The sequence below is a fragment of the Dicentrarchus labrax genome, unplaced genomic scaffold (assembly GCF_905237075.1).
Source record: "Dicentrarchus labrax unplaced genomic scaffold, dlabrax2021, whole genome shotgun sequence".
Lineage (NCBI taxonomy): Eukaryota > Metazoa > Chordata > Actinopteri > Moronidae > Dicentrarchus > Dicentrarchus labrax.
Genome location: NW_026136713.1, coordinates 13897364 through 13917288, shown reverse-complemented (window position 1 = coordinate 13917288; position 19925 = coordinate 13897364). Strand labels below are relative to the sequence as shown.

Below are 19925 nucleotides of genomic sequence, written 5' to 3'. Positions count from 1 at the left end.
CCGTTGCTCCCTGCCGAAGAGGAGTGTACAAGTGTTTTTCCACAAAATTAGGTCAAAATGTTGTCTTGCGGTCCTATTTGACAGTTGTGCAGTATAAGACAAATGGTCTCTAGTGTCTACTGAGAGGGGTTTTGGGGGCAGGAAACTAGCAATGCAGAATGTGACGGATGATGAGCACCAAATTGAATTGATTGTAATTCAGAAGTTTAACAACGTTAAAATGTCTCAGATTTGTGATAAAAACATTTATTTCATGTAAGGTAATTGTTTACATACTACATACGTAAGCACATGGATGCAGTGGATTCAACAGACTTTTTTCCATTTTTGCACGTCTCATTTAGTGAACATTGCAATAATAGCAAAGGGTAGAGTTGGCCTTGAGAATGATCCCTGGCTTTGTCAGCCACAAGTTATGTTTCAGTCTTCTGAATGGAGAGTATGATTTTGAACCAGGGTCCCTTGGCTTAGTAAGGAAGAGAAGAAAACAGGGAATGAGAGAAGGCCTCAGGCCAAATAGGGCTCTACTGAAAGAGTTTGTGGTGTGAAGTTTTTTTCCTGGCACTCATCCAAGTTATTGAGCTGCATTAGAAGGAACCTTTTTGAGGCTGAAGTTGGACCAATTCACTGCTACCTTCTGGCGAGTTTGTTTTGCAGAATCAAGGCAAAACCTAGAGAGAAGACAGACAAACAAGAGATAATGCTCAGTTTTAGTGATGCGGTCAATGTTAACCAATATAATAGTTATATTAGTTTATACATGCTATTTTGAGCCTACCTTTTGAAGTATTCCACTTCACGATCAATCTCATCCATTTCTGTTGGATCCACGTCTTTAGGGAGAAACACATCATCTGTGGAATAAAAAAGGACATTAAAATGTTAGCTAAAAACACTACAAATTAAGAAACTCAAATGTAGCTAAAAATTGTTTATTGTACCGATAGCACTGCTGGATTTTTCACCCTTGTTCTTGTTCTTCTTATTTTTCCCCTTGGATTGCTGCTGTTGTTGTCCATTCACTGAAATGGTAGGGTGAGCTTTGCTTTCCGAATCCTGCTCAGACCGACCTCCTCGTGTTTCTGTGTCACCTCTCCCCCTTTGTGTATTCGAGAGGCTGCCATTTGCTCCATTTGCTGGATGTTTTGATGATCTGCTCTCCTCAGCTTTCTTAGGCCCATTTCTCAGGTTGTCTGCACAGTGCTGGGGTTGTTTGTTCCCAGCTTTTGAGCCATTCAAAGCCATTTCTTTAGACTCATTGGTTTTCTGTGTTTCAATCATGGAGGCAGCTTTGGTTGGTTTGTTGGAAATATGCTCTGACACAGATTGCTCCTGTCTCTGCTGCTGCTTTTTATTCTTCTTTGACTTTGCACCGCCGTTCCCAACTGTTGTGTTCTTGGGATCAGGGGCGTCCTCCTTCGACTTTGCGGTAGCTTGGGCTGGCACCTGTGGCAAACTGTCAGATCCAGTGGAAGTGCATCTTTCTGGGGATCGAACCCTTATGAGCTTTGAAAGACTGGGGGTAGTGTGCAACCGCTGGATGTCCTTGGACCCAGCAGGGACCCCTGATGCCGTGGTGGTGGTATTAGGGGATGACACAGGGGTTGTGTCCTCCCATCCATTAACCAGGTCCAGATGGCTCTTAAAGGTTCCCAGTGAAAGAGGTGCCAGGTCAAGGTCTATCTGCTGCAGGTCAGAGGAACCATTGAGATGGGACAGTAAATGGTTTCCCTCCAACGTGGCTGCCTTCTTTGGGAAGTCGTTGACGTCCAGATTGAGGTCGTACATGCTAAATGAGGCCCGGATTGAGTCTTTGATGGTGTTCTTAATCTCTTCGAGTCGACTGGTGAGGAAACTGTTGACGCGCTCAAGCTCCAGCTGAGGCCAGTCAAGCAACCGGCTGGCTTCTGAACCATCAGGAATGGGCTCGTCGACAGGCTCAGATGGATTGGAGTGGGGGTCACTGCCTGCAGCACCCATGTTGCCCTGCTGAGCTTTTTCCTGAAACAGAAATCGTAAAAGCTTGAGAGTGTAAACAGGTACACACACACACACACAACATGTGATGTTACTGAGATAATATGTTAGTTACGTTACGGTGTATTGACCTAAATGTATGTGTAGCATATTGAGTATTAAAACTACAGAAATTTTGCATCAAATGTCTGGATTTGGATGCTTTCTTATTCCTGATTTTAAATTATAATCTGTAAATGAAATCAGACCCATTTCTTGATAATTATTGTCTGCATTTTTTTTGTCATTCAATTGATTTACATTATGCAATGATTAAGAAGTTTTTCCTTAGTGGCTGAGTTTGCCACACAGGATTCAAATAGCCTACCTACGCATTAGGGACTCACAGGAAATCTTGCCTTCATGTAATCCAGAGCTACAGTTTGTAATTTTATCTCACTGATCAGCCTCACTGCATATTATTCACTCTCCTAACTGTGAATCAGAGCTGTACTAAGTTAATGTAAATGCAAACTGAATATGTCCCACTGCTGCTTGTACTGAAGTCAGTCATAACTATAAATCTAAATTTAGGTAATTTAATTCTTGTAGAGGTGCTTGTGTTTAGACAAAATTTGCCATTAAATATTTTTGTTCAATGAAAATAAGTGTATATATGCATATCTAAACATTCGATGATAACTATTCAATGAAAAAAACCCAACAATAACATAAACAAGAAAAACAATTTAAACACATTGTTTGTAATGTTACCACACCTTCTTCTTTTGTTTGTGTCGTGCTCTTTTGGCAGCCTTGGCACTGTTGACTGGTTTAGGCTCGGAACTGTTTATGAAGTCTAGCAGCTCATCTACGTCCCGGTTGTCAGTGGCACTAGCCACGGTCAGTTCTGAATCTTGGCGCTGAGGCAGCTCCTCTTTACGCCGGGTCAGACGTGAGCGGAGTTTCTCTCGGATCTCAGCGTAGTTTCGACTTGTTGGTGCAGCTGGAGGCTGTGACCAAATAATACATTATTACAGTGTCAGCTTTTTATTAATGTTTGACAGGTATGTAATAACAATGGGATCTCTTACTACTACGTAAAGAGGATAGCCACAAAAAGTTTCAAAGTACCGCATTGTGTCCAAAGAACTCGCAGTAGCAGCAGTCGCAATACTTTCCGTCCTTCTGGTTGGTGGAAGAAGAGGCACAGGAGCTCCTCTCAGAGCTGCTGTCTTCATCCTCCCCCTCCTCTAGCTCAGACGAAGGGTGGCACAACGTCCCATTTGTCATTTTGTGCCCCTTACATGCCTGGTCCCTAAAGAAAAGAAAGAGCAGGCATTAACCCTCAGAAGGTATTTGTATTTTGAATCATCACAGCTACAGAAGCAGTTTCTCAATTTCACACACTCAAGAAAAGCAATGTTGAGATAGCAATACTAACCTGCAGGCCCCAGCTGTCAGATGTCCTACATTTGAAGTGGCCACTGTTCCTGCACTGTGTCCATTACAAGGGTGGTTACAGCCCATGATAGAAGTGCCCAGTTTGTTGTGTTGTGTGTTCACGGCAGGAATGTGGGAGTTTTTGCACGGGCTGGGCTTATGGACAGATGTTGGGCTGTCTGGACTGGGAGAATTGAGTTTGGCTGTTGGGCCGTGGAGGTTTGGTACCAGAGGGGAGAATGGAGCGTGGGCTGCCACACCAGTGCCTGATGAAGAGGTTACATGGCCATGCTGCCCAGAGTTCGGCTTTGGGGGCAGAAGCGAGGAATGCTGGGAAGATAGGCCGGTGGGACTGTTGGGGGGTACCGACAAGTCTGTGTGTTGATGGTGGTCACTGGGGTGGAAGGCTTCACCTGGACAGTGGAAAACATGAATACAAATGACTTATACATCACAAACACTGAATAATATTCTCACATGGTCCATCAGTTCTGATCTGCACAGTTTACTCCAAAGGATATCTTACTACATGAATAAGTCTATATAGACACTAATTCAAATGAGCAGGCCAATTATCATTAATGCAATTACCACTAATGTCTCATATTGGTCCACTTTTCTATAGATTAACTAAGTTTACTTTGAAGTGGAGTTCAAAATAAACTACAAACACTAGATTGCCAATTTCGTTTAGTAAGAAAAAAAGTTTTTATTTCTAAAAACAAAAATTTGTGTAATATATAATAATTACTGTGTAAGTGAGTAGTCTACACAGTAAACACATGTTTAATTTAACATTTTATATCTTATCTCCTTATATATTCCTAAGCCTACACACTGTGGATTCAAGAAGAGATCCAAAACATTCATTATGATAAGCTGATTCTATACTGGGGATAGATTCAATAAAATGCTATTAAGAGTCAAAAGAAACCACTACCTGGTGGTGTTGGTCGACGGCACATGGTCTTGAAGTGCTTGGGAGTGGTCTTACAAAGGTCTGCTGAGGTAGACAAGGGGTTCCCAGCAGAAGATACACTGGAATTCTGGGATGACGGGTGACTGTAGGGACAGACTTTGGTGCCCGATGTTTTAGCAGATTTCCCAGGCGCTTCATGAAGTCCTCTTTTCTCATGACAGGCTGACCCTGCTGTTACACCTGCAGATGGAAAAATGTTGATTGAATCTGAAAAGGGAACGATGATGGATTTAAGACAATATGACAACTTTTACAAAAAAAAGGAAATCCTTATTTTGATCGGAGCCATGTTTTCACAAACTTTGCCAACAATAAAGCTTGGTTGAGGAAAAAATATAAACAAAGTAATGGCACAAAAAGGTGTAAGGATTTAGAAGAGGAGGTGGAAATATTTTTACTGTCCATATCATAGAAAGACAATAATGTAAAATTTGAGAGCTTTGATCACCTCAACTTTTGAACTTTGTCAAAATAATTCCTTGCTATTTGGAGGCATGTTTAGGCATGTTCAACTGCCCAATGGTGAACATGTTTCACTGCCGAGAAAGAAAACAGCATTGCAAGATATTTTTTGCCCTGAAAAACTTTTTGAAATGTAAATAAGAAAGTACAACATTTGGTTTATTTAACATACCCATGTTTGTTGTAAAATAATTCACCCATGATTGCACCTAATTGCTTTAGTATATAATGAAGTAAAGTAAGTAACTCAGTTCCCATCCAACTTAAAACAAATATTGGTCTGTTATTCCATATAGTTGAGTAACATAATTGTTCACCAGCAAACATCCACAAACATTCTGAATTAATCACAATAAAATATACCATTTTGAATGTAACTGTTCTTGTGCAGGAAGGACACAGCTGGACTTACTGAGTAACTGCTACCACTAACACTGCTCCACATGCAATTTGGCAGCATGACCCATTTGAGTATTTGCTAAACTAGAAATACAACCAAAGCTACGCACCAGGTAACCTTTAGAAAGTGGTCTGATGACAGACAAGAAACAGGAAGAAAATAGTCAAAAGCAAAGATCATAGCTGTCTGAAATGCTGTGCTTCCTAGAATATAAACAAATGCCTTTCTGTCAGGCCCAGGACAAACATGGCTCACTTTCACATTCAATTCTCCTCTCATGATACACCTTTTTGGTATCTCCGTTATGGCTAGGAAATTATACAACTCGGTAGTGCACCTACATTATTTGTAACACAGTTCTATTAAAAGTCCAATGCGTAGGATTTAGCGACATCTAGCAATGTAGTTGCAGATCATAACATTCTCACTTCACCTTCCCCTTCCAAGCGAGAAGGAGACTAAAGTGGCTGCAAAAATCAGTGAAAAACGCCAGTATCTAGCGCCAGTGTTTGGTCTCTCACTTCTGCGCTCTGTATTTCTGCCAATAGATCCTCCAAAATGTTACACACTGCACCTTTAAACCACCAAATAACGAAAAAAATGGGCTGAGATATATCAGGATTAAATTGTTAATTTAACATGTTGTGATTTTTTTTAAGACATTCTTGATAAAAACTTACTGCATAAAAAGAGAATTTGCTTCCATTTTCATTTATTAAAGCTGCAGTAGGTAACGTAAACATGCACAAATCAAAACCTTCCGCGTCTCTCTCTGCTGCCCGTATCACTCCGCTAAGCCCGTCCTACCAAACCCACAGCAGAGCAGAAGGAGTTGGTTGCCCTGCAAAGCTCATGCCTCAGAGGGATCACTTTCCACCGCCCGAGCCTCGCCAAGGCCCTGGTCCCTATTGCCGTGACTCAACTTCTCAAAGCTGTCCCACGCTTCAGAGGCAGCTGCGGAGTACAACGCGTCTAACAGCGCTATGAGAAGATGGTTCACAGATTATCCGTCTCATGTTATACTGTCAGGAATATAGTCAGTTTCAGCAAATAGTATATACGTTATTTTTTATAAAAGTTACCTACTGCAGCTGTAATTATAGGATATGGGAATTGCTGTTTCAGCCAAGTGCCCAGGTGCAGATCCATCTTGATCTAGACAGTGGCATGTTTTCTCATTTCCAAGTACATGGAAGCTTTGACACTTTTAATATCGGTACATGGGACGCCAGCTCTACCAACGGAGCTAACCGCGTGCCCCTAAATATTTGTACTTTTAAACAAACATTTTATATACTGCATGGCTGTAATTCAGCTTCCTTTTCCCCGCTTCTTAACATTTAACATTGCTTTTTTGTGTGATTTCTATGCATCGTGCACCAAGACAAATTCCTTGTATGTGTAAAATAAAAAAATCTGATTCTGATTCTGAACTGGAAAAACCTTGTCGTCAAGGTAGAAACTTTACATGGTGCACTTATTGTCGGGCATTATTCACATCTCATCGTATCAAATTGTTTGTCCAACGTAACTTGTTCTCTTTATGTTTTACAATGTAGTTACTCCTTTCTACTGTGCGATTATGTGCATAAAAAGTTTAGCATGAAACACAATTTCACAATTCCATTTAAGGACGTTTATGCATTAATGCTACATATTTCATAATGCATATGAGAGATGATTACTTTCCCCCACTCCTATGAAGTAGTCTCCATTGTATTGGAAAGCTGCAGGTCCAGGAATGCAGTACATGCTTAGTAGTCGAATGCAACAGACTGTAATTTCTACGCCCCGAAGATTTTGGGAGAATTGATTAGTATGATGGATTAACAGACTAACTAGTCCATGTCAATTTTGCCAGAACAGTTCTGGAAGTTTAGGCAGACAGTTGCCTCTGACTCACACTATTTTGTAATAATCTACAGGGTTTTATTCTAATTATTTTAGAAATAGTAACCCAAGTCATATTCTCTGATTTATTTAAATCATCTTTTTTTGGAAATTCTGTTATTTTTAAATGTATCTCCACCATCTGAGTGCACCTGGTTGTTTTGACAACAAGCTTATCTTGAAATATTTTTCAACCTTTCATAATGCTGAGCTCTAAGGACCTCGGAAAATAGAGCAGTGTAAGCTTCTACAAGATTCCTCTTTGTTCTTCTAAAGCGTAGTAGACTAACACCTGAACAAAGTGGCTAAAATTGTATCACACATTTATTTCGAAGTAAGAAAGCTGACCTGCCAACCATAGAGCTTAGATTCCAACCAAATTTGTGTCCATTTCAAAAACACAAAACTTGCAACACAGCCTGAAATTTAGGTTTGTCATGTTTTCAGCGATTACTGTCACTTTCATTAAATGTTTTCTTAAGCCCTTTTACCCTGTGATGACAGACCTTGTTGTGAGTGTGAAGTGTTGTGGTTGCAGTGTTCCCCTCCGTTGGTGTGGGCAGAGTTCCAGAGGCCTGACAGTTTGTGGGCTGACAGGAAGGAACTTGGGTCCCAATCCACAGTACTTTGCTCCGGGTAACCGTTCCCACAGCTCTGAGACTTACAGGAGGAAGAGTGTGACAATGGTACCTGAATAAAAAAAACAAAACAGAACAACAAACCTCAAAAGGTTAATCATAGGGCTGTCTACAAGGCTTACATTTTGGCACCAGTGGCACTAAGTAACTACCAATATCAGCTTGGGAGTGTGACAAGACTAGCCAACACATCTTATAATCAATCGTAACTAAACAAAAAACTGAATATTAAAATAAATCACTGCAGGGTGCTGTTCAGCAATCCCTCTCCGCGCTGCCTTTTTTAAATTTTAAATCAATTTTTATTATTAAACTTGAACCCAAGCTGACCTACAGTCAAGCTTAAATATGACGATACAGTAAGTCTTCAAAATTTGCATTCCATGTAAAGTATTTATGTAAAATCAACCAAGAAAGCAAAGGTAACAACTGCTGCCTTGCACATGCCACAGAGACACAAATAATAAGTTACTTCTGAAGAGACACAAAGTAGACTACATGTTTAAACTTATTAAATCCAAGGTGACATTAAGACAGACAGATTTATATAGTGAGTAAGCACATGCAAATGCAAAGCCCAGCATGGTGAATAGAGATGAGATTCGACATAACTGAACACAGTTTAACTAAAAAGTAGTAAATACAAGTCGTGAAAAAGATACAGACATATGACCCAAATCAGTCCCCTTTTATTTACCGACGTCGGCTGCTCCTGGGTGCTCCGCCTCTCCTCCTCTTCCACACTCTTGCAGCAGCTCTGACATATCCACAGAGGCACCTCTCCCAGCAGGGACTGAGACAGCGAGGGCACCGCATCAGCAAGCTTACGACCTGGCGCCTCCCGCAATAAGGCCTGGGAGAGTGCAGGTACGGCATCAGCCAGCTTGGTCCCATGACCCCCAGGGAGCCCGTTGACGGAGCTTGCTCCCCAGTCCTTAAATTCACGGTGGCACAGGAGGCAGCAGGTGTGCATAGGCTAGACAGAGAAAAAAAAAGAGGATATGGAGGTCAAGTATTTGCTTGTTATTACTAGTCAAAGTGTGATCAGAATAATGTCTACAATATCTGACAATTCTAGCAATTACATGTGTTTGCGAATACACTAGGTTGGCCAGTTTATTAGGTACGCCTAACAAACAAATGTAGTCTGACACAAAAGTGATGCAAAACATCCTCCAGTAAAAAAAAAAAAGTTAAATCAAGGCCTTTCTAAAACAGTTTCAACAAAGCCCAAACAAAGTTTACTGCAGGGCAATTAGGTGGTATTTATTTCACCTTAATGTAGCAGACAGTTACAGACAGGTACACAGATACTTCCCAGTATTTTCTAAATATCACATAACTTTATGATACAGTGACACACATTTTAGAGATCCCCACCTTATGCACAACACAGTTCTGCCAAACAAAAAAAAAATATATATATACATATATTATTTCTAGTTATGAGACGTGTCCGGACAGGTTTGTTACACGTGTGGTATATATTGTAATAACTCAATCCAAGCAGCAGTCAGGCATCTTATAAGACTCAGAGGTCAGATGTAAGGGTAGCTGGTTTCTGGAGCGACAGTGGTCCAGTTGTACAGCACTTAACTTAAACAGCTAACGTTGAGCTAAGCATCACTGGCTAATGTCTACAAGCATTGAAACTTTTAACATTAGCTCCTGTTTCACTCCGGCAGGAGAGGTGCAGCACAGCAAAAAGAAAAGAGCAACACAGAGTCGAATAAACAACTCGATCCATGTCAGAGAGAGTTAGCCACCGTAATTATGAACCCGTTATCTCGTCTCAGCTAAACTAGCTAATTAGCCAGCAGCTGGTTAGCCACTGTGGTTCCTGTAGATGGGTTTCAATGTAAGCACGTTTGCAGCACGCTAGCTGGAGATGATAGCCCGGCTAGCCTCTTGGCTAAGGTTAGCTGGGCGGGTGAAGAGTTGTAAACGCTGGAAATGGGACGACCTGCCCGAGGCACAATGTCACCTGTCCGGCGGAGGAGATAGGCTCGCAACCGAGCTAGCCACACTGCCTCAAAGCCGCCTGTTTCTGCTCGCGAAGTTGAGCGTTATTTATTTATTTATTTATTTAATTAATTAACATATCAAACGACGTGAGAGCTCTTAACATCCACGACTACTACTACTACTACTACTACTACTACTACACAGATTAAAATAGCTTTCCAAAAGCCAGCCAGCGGATGCAAGTAACTTCACCCCTGCAGGAGCTAGCTACAACAACAACAAAATAAATAAATAAATAAATAAAAATAAATAAAAACACAAAAGGAGGGATGCTCAGATTAGCAGAGAGGTGTTAGCTCGGAGGCTAGCTAGCCTAACCCTACCTGGTTCGCCCTGGTAGTGGCCAACCGATCCAACCCAGCATCTCCGCCGCCGCCGCCAGCTGCATCGCCGGGAGAGACTGGGCTCTTCGGTGCGGGCTGCTGTCCGGGCACAAGCTCCTTCTGGGCGACCCCTTGCTGCTTGCTTTTCTTCCTTGCCATTACAGCGGTGTTTATGATACGCTTTGGCCAAGTTTGCACCAGTTTCGAGGATTTTAAGAGCACACTTTCGTTTCTTCTCGGACCTCAAAATGTTCTCTATCTCCTCCAGTCAAGACAACAGTCAATATGGCGGAGGACTGGCACACTCGGGAGTTCATAGGTTAAAGATACTGCTGGCAAAGAGGCTTCACCGCCGTGCGGTGACTACAAATGAAACCCGATACAGGCAGTGAAGCCAGACACCGCCATGTTTAGTGAGGGCAACTCCTCTCCTCCCACTTTCGTTTGTGTGTAAAAGACAATTCCTTCTGCTTATTCACACGACTGTTTCCTTTAGCATATTTATACAGAATATAATTTTATACCACGTATATATCTATAATATAGCCACATCTATTAAAGCTGGATACAGTGTAGTCATATTTTAAATATTGTTATAGATAGAAAACTGAATGTTGGCTGGAGTTGAAGTAAAGATGTATGTTTTTTTTTTTCATCGGTAGTTGAGGAAGAGTAAAATAAAACAATAACAATAACACATGTAAACGCAATTTTTTTTTGTACAACTTGCTTTTGTTTTTTTTTGTTTTTTTCATACAATAGGGGCGACATATGCATAAGCACATGGCAATATCGTTGTTAACCAATATAATAAAATGTAAAAATAAAGGTGCCGTGAGAGGGGAGTGGACGGAGGCTTGACAATGACGTTTTTACGTTTTCTGTGGATGCCTTCAGGTACTTTCGGAAATTTTATAAACGTAACCTAAATGCACCATAACGACCCAGCTGTGAATCCATTATGATACGAGTCTCCCCTTCATGTTAACGTTAAAAAGTGTTTATGACTTTATGCTTAGTAAGAATATGTTATCTATCAAACAAATGGTAGGTTATTGCCATATGCACCCAGACTGTTTGAACTCTAGGAAATAATCTCACATTTAAAAAATATGTTTGTTTTTCGCAATAAGTCACCCAGTACACCCTTATTTTGTTTCACAAATTAAACAAACAGAGGTCAACGCTTTAAAATCCCCCTTTGTTATGATTTTCGCCAAACCCCTGGTTCCCGGTGTCCCAGCTTTACGTGGAACACGTGAAGGCAGCCTCGCCAGTGTTCGCCTTCTGTGGATTGAGGACGTAGCACAGACACACAAGCTTCATCTACTTTCAGGCTCCTGTCGCTTGACCCGCAGTAGGTTGTTTACCCCGCTTGTTGTTTTTATTTTTAACAAAACAAAAAAACAAAAAATGGAAGGACACGTTTGCAACATCCAGGTGCTCCTTCGGGCTGCCGAGTTTCTGGAGAGGAGAGAGCGAGGTGAGTGTGTTTTTTTTTTTTTTTTTCCTCTTCTTACTGTCAGTCTACATGGGAGGAAGTTGGTTATTGTTAAAACAAGAAAATGCACAATGAAGCGACAGTAACTGTTCATGCAAAATGTAACACAGGTGTGTAATACAACGAAATGCCCTCGAGAAAAGCATCGAGATTCTTACTATAAGGTTATGTTAGCCGATCTTTCCCATTTGACTCAGTGACCTACATATCGGTCGCATCATTGTACTCAAAGGCGCCAATCTGGTCCAGTTTGAAAATGAACCCGAGCGGCGCTGAGCGCTCATTACGATGAATGAAAGTGAGGCAGAAAAATAAAGAGTAAAGAATAGGAAAAGTGTCCTTTTATGTTTACACGCTGTCGGGGGGGGATGGTGTCGAGTCATTCTGTTGGAGAGGATGCAGAAAGTTAAGTTTTATGAGTGAATAGGTGGCGTGTGATGGCGCCAAAACTAAAACACAGAGCGTCCCAGCTGATGATGCTGATGACAGCAGTCGAGTGTTTTTTAATATCCTTGCTCATCCTACAGCTTAGGAAGAGATAGTAATAGATGTTCATTTTGAAGCACAGGGGTTCACTGATGTTTGTAGTGGTGCAACTTTACATTTAGCTTTGCACATAATTTAATTTTAGACTGTTTTCCTCACAAAGCTGGTTTTATTTTTCTTCCCCCTGCACAGAGGCAGAACATGGGTATGCTTCAGTCCTGCCTCTCAGTCCAGATCATCATGATAAAAGGAGCAAACAGAAGAGCAAGAAGATATCTGCGGGTGGCAATAGGTGAACACATTACATAACAGATAACTAACAAGAGGGTGTGGTTGTGAAGTCTGACTTTCAGTTTTGATAACAAAAAGCCCACTGAATACCGGCAGTTGTTGTTTAAGCAGCAGTTATTGTTTATAAGTGCATTTTAAAACTTAACACATTGTCTCTTTCTGTAACCGCAGGTCAGTTCACAACGAGCTGGAGAAAAACAGGTAATGGAATATTGTGTCTTAATAAACAAAGACAGTTCATAGTTGTGTTGTAGCAAAAGGGACGTTTCTTATTGTGTTCAAAGTTAAGCCACAATGTTACATGCCCTGTTTTCACATGCATTAACAGCGTCATTTGCTGCTTGTTGTGCTTTGTAGACGAGCTCAGCTGAGGCACTGCCTGGAGCAACTCAAGAAACAAGTCCCTCTGTCGTCCGACTCAATGAGGAACACCACCCTCAACCTGCTGAGACGAGCCCAGCTTCACATAAAGGTAGACCCAACTCTCATGTTATTGTTTGCCCCGTGCCACTGAATCCACAGTGTGTAGGATTTAGTGGCATCTGGCATTTAAGGTTTTTGTTCTTTTCGTTTCTCCTTTCAGAAGCTGCAGGAGCAGGATGAGCGCGCGGAGCAGGTAAAGGGCCGCCTGCGCTGGGAGCAGAGAGAGCTGCGGGTTCGGCTGGAGCAGCTGCAGAGAGGCACGGAGAGGATGAGGAACGACAGCCAGGGGTCGACCATGTCCTCTGAGAGGTCTGACTCTGACAGAGGTAGGTGCACAGTCGCTGTACTGCCCAAGCCTTTGCTTTTTAATGCTGAAAGTGTGAACGCAGCAAAGCACGACTTCATAATGTCTTAGATTTTTATTCAGGCACATTCATTCCCTCAATGTGACTAGTGTATGTTGACAGATTACCTTCTGCTAATGGATTTGATCTTTGGTTGGTTACCTTACAGAGGACGTGGAAGTTGACGTGGAGAGCATCGTGTTTGACTGCATGGACTCTGACGGACTGAGCATGACACACACTGATGCAGACCACTGTTACTCCAGCATGGACAAAGCCTGGCTATGACAGCATTGAAACCTACGGTAACTTATTTAATGTCACCAGGCAGACAGGAAGAGGAGAAAACATTCCAAAAAAACCAACAGAGGAAGAGAGAGAATGGAGGAATATGTTACTGTACAACCGAACACCTTTTTTTTCTTTCTTTCTACAGAAGGAGTAACTTTTGACATCCTCTTTTCAGAATATGTCAGACTACAAGCTAAAACGATACAATTATGAATGAACTGTGTCCATTTGCACTGAATAGCAGTTAAAATCACTGGGCTGGGATGGATGTAACATTACGCATACATATTTTCCTGCATCAACCATTAATGGCATTTCTTTCCAAAGCCATGAGTAAAAAGTCTGTGAAAATCCAAATAAGGACTTTTTATTCAAAACTCTTTTAACTTATTCTTTACTACAGTATGTCTATACTGAATTCTGCCTTAATATCAGATTTGGTTTAGTATTCCATACAGCTTTTCTTTAGCACTAAGTTCATATTTCAGTAATGTCATGTGTAACATGCACTTAAACATTAATCTGTGCTATGTTTTGTATTATTGTCCTTTTTATGTTAAGTTCAGTCATGTATTTTGATCTTTTTCTTCTGTTGCACAAAACGTCCACACATTGCACTTGTTTTGTCTCAAAAGGATTGTTGGAATATCAAAACCGCGAACAGACATTAACTGGTTATATTTGCACATTTTTATCTGTGTCAAATATTCATTTGTACACAATTCAGTCTGTGATTAAGTGCAAGAATTTTGATGCCTGTTTTTAAAGAGAACTTGTGAGAGCATATGGACAGAGGTGGATAGACAGTTTTATTCACTGCTAATATTAACCGGTATCTTTCTTAGAAGTGTTCTCTATCACAGCTGTACACTTCATTGCTTGTGCATTTGTCAGTATAAATGTTAATTATGCATGTAACAAATTCACCACAGTCAGGCAGGTTGTGTCTACTTGTAATGATTATGCCGTATTACAAGTATGTATCATATTCATTGCTATGTATTTAATAACTGAAGGTGCTGTTTCCCCCTTCACTTCTGTATATGCAAGATGCCTTATTATCTTTTAATATTATGTATGCATTCATCTGTCTCTCCGCCCAGTAATATTATGTAGCATTTTTGTACTGGTGTAAGCTTTTTTATTGAATAAATATTTTCTATATTTATGTGCCGTTTTTGATTTGTTTTACAATAATGAAACTAGTTGCTTTTTTAACCATTGGGACTGGTTACTTTTTTAACCATTGGGACTGGAACTGTTTTATATTAAGAATTTTTAGAGCTAAATGTTGTAATTAATAAGAAAAAATGAAGACTACAGGAAAGTGCTATAGCAGAAATGTTTGGTTTTTTAAAAGCCATTTAGTGACCCCTCAGATGTGTCCTGTAACCCCTTGTGGGTGTCCCGCCTCCCAGGTAACTATACAGAGATACCACTTGTTGTTCAAAGACATAACACGATGGTTACAAAGAAACTGTCCATTTATTAACAAGCTGATATTCATACAATAAGAGCAGATTGTTGCATGGGTTGTATCATCAGAGCTAAGCTGAGTGTACAGTACAAGGTATCAGTTTTGCCTTTGTACACAGACTTTTTAATTTATGCAATGACACTGACATCCATTGCAAACAGATCTTAACACAATATAAGTATGTAAAGTTCTTATCAAGCTATGAGTGCCAACAATATGGACCCTCCTTCTTCATGAACTTCAACTTGAAGCAGTCAGTCTTGGTAGGATGATTAAGGTGTGGTTGGGTGAACTGAACTAAAACGTAACATGATAACAAAACATACAACTGAAGGAAATCATACACAATAATTTGCATCAATCAGATATTCGTTATGCTAATTTTAGCTTCTGGATAAGAAGCTGGTAATAATACAAAGCTATTACAAAATAACATGTCATACTCAAAGGAACTGAGTAAAAAGCAAATGTGGTTGATGGGCACAGAGGTTGACCAAAGGTCTGAGGAACAGTATCAAGGTTGGTAAAGTGCTATAATCATTTTATGGCACCCAGAGCCATATTCAACCATTCCTTTCTAAGATCTCCACCTGTGGTTAACAATGAGATGATCTGGTATCAAAGGTACAGTGTATTCAGCGTGACACAAACAGGGAGGCTGGAACAGGCTCTTGAACCCAGCTCAGGCCTTTTATGGTCCACCCACCATTTCAGTTCGATGCTTCCTCACAGAGGTGTCTACCCATGACCGGGATCAGTTTCTCTTACCTCAGCTGAACCATGGGGGGTAAAGATAAATCGGTCCCGGTATCAGTGGTAAAAGAAGCGATGATCTATGTAGCTCGTCACACATATTGTTTCTTCTGGGCGTGTGAGGCAAGGTCTTTGGCTTTCTCTTTAGCTGCCAGTGCTGTCTCTCTTGCTCGCTCTGTAGCAGTTTCTGCTAAGGTTCTAGATGGAGTTTCACCTACAAAGAAAATCACAACATATTGGTTATAATATTGGATGAAAGTTTTAAATATTTATGAAGATTACTTTATTGTCAATGTACACACGGTAATGGAAATGTGTTACCTAGTTACACAAGTTATGTAGTTCTAGGAAAGCTATGCTACCCCTTTATAGTTCTGATTGTGTAATAAAATGAACAGACACAGCATTGCCTTACAGCCAAACTAAATATCTTAACAAAGAAAAGGTTGTATGATTTGGACTCCACATGGCAATTTACATACAACTTATCGTGCATTGTTTGTACCTTTAAAGTAGTAGTACCCAACCTTTTTCTGACATATCCCACGTTGAAAGTTGTTAAGTTAACCTTTACACGCAAGAGACAAGAGGCTCTCCTGCATTACTGACTGATATTTTGAAAATGACTGATGTTTTTGCTCAATTAACATAACCCAGTTTCCACCTTTATTCCCTGTCAAACATTTGTTCATCTTGTACTGAACATCTGCTACCTGGAATCTTAACAGCCTAGCTCGCATCAGAGCTTTTTCCATAGCAGATATTTTGACTTGAACAGGAAAAAGCACAGCTTTTACAAATAAGATTAAGGATGCTTTTCATTGCAGCAATTAATGTAAAACAATGCATTAATTATTTAATGTTATCATTAACAATTTACCTTGCATTTTGGCCAGCACATATTCAAATCCTTTCATGGTCTTTGTAACACTGGTCTTGAACCTTGCAAGACCAAATTCCTGGAGAGAGTAGACACAGGGTCAACAAAGAGAAAAAAAAAAAACACCTAGAGAACATTGAGTCAACAACCTGTAGGGCACATATCACATATTTAGTAACATGTGTTTTCAGAGCTTGACAACAACAAAAGGCCACTCAAATTCTGTCATAAATCATTCGGCAACGTAAGTCTTGGCGGATACCTTCAACTGCTCAGCTGTTGCATCTTTACACTCTGGATTATGTTACCAATTACAGAATGACAGATAGGAGTTGAGTCTCCCTTTTAGATGCCACACACCACTTTCCCTGGAATTACTGTAGCACTCCACTTTACTCTACTAACCTGAATAGCTCTAGTAAGCCCGTAGACAGTGGAAGATATCCAAGCTTCTCTTTTTATCTCTGTCCAGCTGCCATTCTCAGGGTTTATTCGGTACTCGCACCTCTCTTCCACGGACTGGGACAAAAAAAACAAAACAAGCAAAAGCATCATGAGGCAGTGTTATTACTCTGTGCGATGCTGAGTGCCTACTAAAGCAAACGTTGCGGTACCATGAGGCGAGCGTGGCTGATGTTCCACGTGAGTGTGGTCATGGTCTTTTTCTCAGGGTCCACAATAGAGTCCTCAATGATGTACGCTGAGCTGGACATTTGCTTTGGAAGGTACCGCTCCATCCAGTGAGGTGCTCGGCTAGTTTTGGTCAACAGACGTCTTGAAATGAGGCAGTTGGTTGGAGTGACCTCTCTGAAAATGATGTCCTCGGTCAAAACATGGTTACTGTGGAAAAGAAGAAAAAAAGCTATTGATCAAAACCTGCAACTAATTAATTATTTTCATTATAAATGCTTCTGTCATATATTTTCTTAAATTAAATAATTAATAATCGTCAGAAATGCGAGTAAAAGCCCATAAAAAGTTCTCAAAGCTCAAAGTGACATCTTCAAATTGATTGTTTTGAATTGACAATTCTATAAAGTTGCAACAACAAATACTCACACAAGAAACTGAACAAGCAACTGTTTGGCCAAATAATAGACTTGAGAACGATCAATCGATTATCAGAATGGTTGGAGATTCATTTTCTGTTTGATCTTTCAGCTAGAACTGCAACGAACAATTATTTTCACAAGTGATTAATCAGATGATTACTTCCTTAATTAATAAATTAATAATTTGGTCTAAAAAATATAAAATATTGACAGTCTAGAACTTAAAGATATACAATTTACTATCACATCACTAAGAAAACTATAAGATATTATCAGCTGAAAGCTGGGATGAGTGTATTTTCTGTACTTTTGTTTCCAAAAACATACACAATGAATAGTTCATTTAGATTTTTTTCATTTAGAAATTGATTAATCATTTCAGCTATGATGTGTCGTCTGATGAAGGTCTGTTTTAATTCCAGTTAGACAGTGAGCAGGAGTTTTTCTTTTCTAGCTATGATGTGCCCCAATACTTAACCTTAAAGGTGGAAGACATATTGAGATGTTTTGCTTCAGTAAAAATAGCAATATCATACTATAAAAGTATAAATACAAAGTCTATAATAGTATCAAAAGTGAAATTACTCATTCGGTAGCTGTCGAAATGTTATATCAAATTACTGGATCACTATTACTGACAGTGTGTCATATTCTATCAGCTACAGTAACCATATTTTTAGTATATAAAGTCACAAGCCTTTAAGTAACAAGTGACTAGCTGTGACATAAATTCTGTTAAGTACTGGAAATAATACACCACTGTTTAACCTTCTCTTCATAGAAACGTAGAGACACAACCACATATGTGTAAAGAAGTGTATGCAGAGATCAGAGGTGTAACTGTATGGAGACTCATCGCCCCTCACCTGTAAGGGTTGGGATAACGTTGCCAGAAAGCAACACAAACTTGGTCCCAGGAGCTTTTGAGCAAACCTGCGCAGCAGAAATACTTCACCATTGTGCCGTGTGTTTACTCTGACAACACCCTGTGGAGAGACAGAGCAGACAACACGAGTGAGACCCCGAACACACACACACACACACACACACACACACACACACACACACACACAAAAAAAGACTACGGGTGGATAGAAATGAGGTTTGTTTAAAGAGATCATAGCCGGTAATGGAGTCACACACATCTTCCCGACGTTTCCAGCTCAATGCTACATGACAGCTGTCAGGCCTCACGTTAACTTACCGTACAAATACCACACCGAGCCTTCAGGTAGTAGCTAACAACTACGTGGCAAACTTTATGAGCACAGACTGCTGAATATTTAAGCAGTGAGTGGCTATCATATCACATCTAACGTTACTGTCACGGTTGTCACGTCCGCACTCCGTAGCTTCCCCGTTAGCGTGAGCTAGCCTAGCATGTAGCACCAACTCCATGAATGAATGACCCCGAAATAGCTTTGACCCACATTCAACAAGCAACATCCGGAATATAATTTCTTTTTTTTCTTTACCTGTATGGCGACAACAATCAAAAGATGAGTATTTGCATTTTATCTTGCTCTCCTGACTTCACCGTGCGGCCGCTCACGGCTCATGTCACAAACCGAGAGGTCAAACATTGACGACACATCCGGTTGGTGGTGCAAATGCGATGCCGACTCTGAACGCTAGAGGGCAGCAGGCGACTGTGCAACATGCCGCACATCCATTTTCTGACCTCAGCACTCAAACAGCTGTCGGGTTGATGTGATATGTCTTTTTTTGTTTAAATAAAGTTTTTTTCCCCCATTGTGCACTCAATGGAATATAAATGTGTTTGTTGTATATTGTATAAACTGTACCTACAGTAGTTACTTGTTTTCTTCTTTTCTGCTTATGTTACCTGTAAGTGCTTGCATTTAGGTAATTGTTTGATTTATTTTATGTTAGCCTTTATTTTATTTTATTAATTTAATTTTATTAATTTTATTTTATATTTGTTTTATTTTATTTTATGTTAGCTTATTTTTACTCTAACCCTGTAGTACTTTACTTTACCACCTTTGTATTGAAACTGCTGCACAGTAATTTCCCTCTGGATAAATAGAGCTTCTTGAATCTTGAATCTTGAAATCAAGCGATGTTGGTTGATTTGAATAATGGAGTTTATCTGGGGTTTTTTGCACTTTTTCAGGTCAAATGTCATGTAATGTTGTTAGAACAGCTGTTTCATCTGTAAGGCTCAACCCAGAAAACCTTGAATCTTTCTTCGAGCCCATTGTAGTTAATCTGACCTTGTATCCCCTTTAGCACACTTTATACTGGAGGACAGATGGATAATCTTTTTTACGCTTGCTACATTCATCCC

General features: G+C 40.2%; 3 protein-coding genes across 4 annotated transcripts; 1 reads left to right on the top strand and 2 right to left on the bottom strand.

Moving 5' to 3' along the window:
- Positions 1-225: 225 nt before the first annotated feature.
- On the bottom strand, positions 226-10413 carry fam193b (family with sequence similarity 193 member B). 2 transcript variants are annotated; one of them, XM_051419234.1, is made up of 10 exons: positions 10117-10413; positions 8466-8744; positions 7637-7820; positions 4340-4585; positions 3401-3812; positions 3091-3274; positions 2736-2969; positions 942-2001; positions 779-854; positions 226-671 (listed from the first exon to the last, which is right to left on the bottom strand). In XM_051419234.1, exons 1-10 carry the CDS (start codon positions 10273-10275, stop codon positions 575-577), a joined length of 2931 nt encoding a protein of 976 aa, XP_051275194.1. In that variant the 5' UTR covers positions 10276-10413; the 3' UTR covers positions 226-574. The 2 variants fall into 2 exon arrangements, with proteins under 2 accessions (XP_051275194.1, XP_051275195.1); XM_051419235.1 differs by having other exon boundaries at positions 4340-4558.
- Positions 10414-11388: 975 nt separating this feature from the next.
- Positions 11389-14620, top strand: mxd3 (MAX dimerization protein 3). The gene is made up of 6 exons (XM_051419238.1): positions 11389-11599; positions 12296-12395; positions 12566-12595; positions 12752-12866; positions 12978-13143; positions 13331-14620. Exons 1-6 carry the CDS (start codon positions 11530-11532, stop codon positions 13447-13449), a joined length of 600 nt encoding a protein of 199 aa, XP_051275198.1. The 5' UTR covers positions 11389-11529; the 3' UTR covers positions 13450-14620.
- Positions 14621-14918: 298 nt separating this feature from the next.
- On the bottom strand, positions 14919-19207 carry prelid1a (PRELI domain containing 1a). Its single transcript, XM_051420616.1, has 6 exons — positions 19090-19207; positions 18481-18600; positions 17177-17402; positions 16968-17081; positions 16563-16641; positions 14919-15896 (listed from the first exon to the last, which is right to left on the bottom strand). The coding sequence occupies exons 2-6, from the start codon at positions 18570-18572 to the stop codon at positions 15775-15777; spliced, it is 633 nt and encodes a 210-aa protein (XP_051276576.1). The 5' UTR covers positions 18573-18600; positions 19090-19207; the 3' UTR covers positions 14919-15774.
- Positions 19208-19925: the final 718 nt, after the last annotated feature.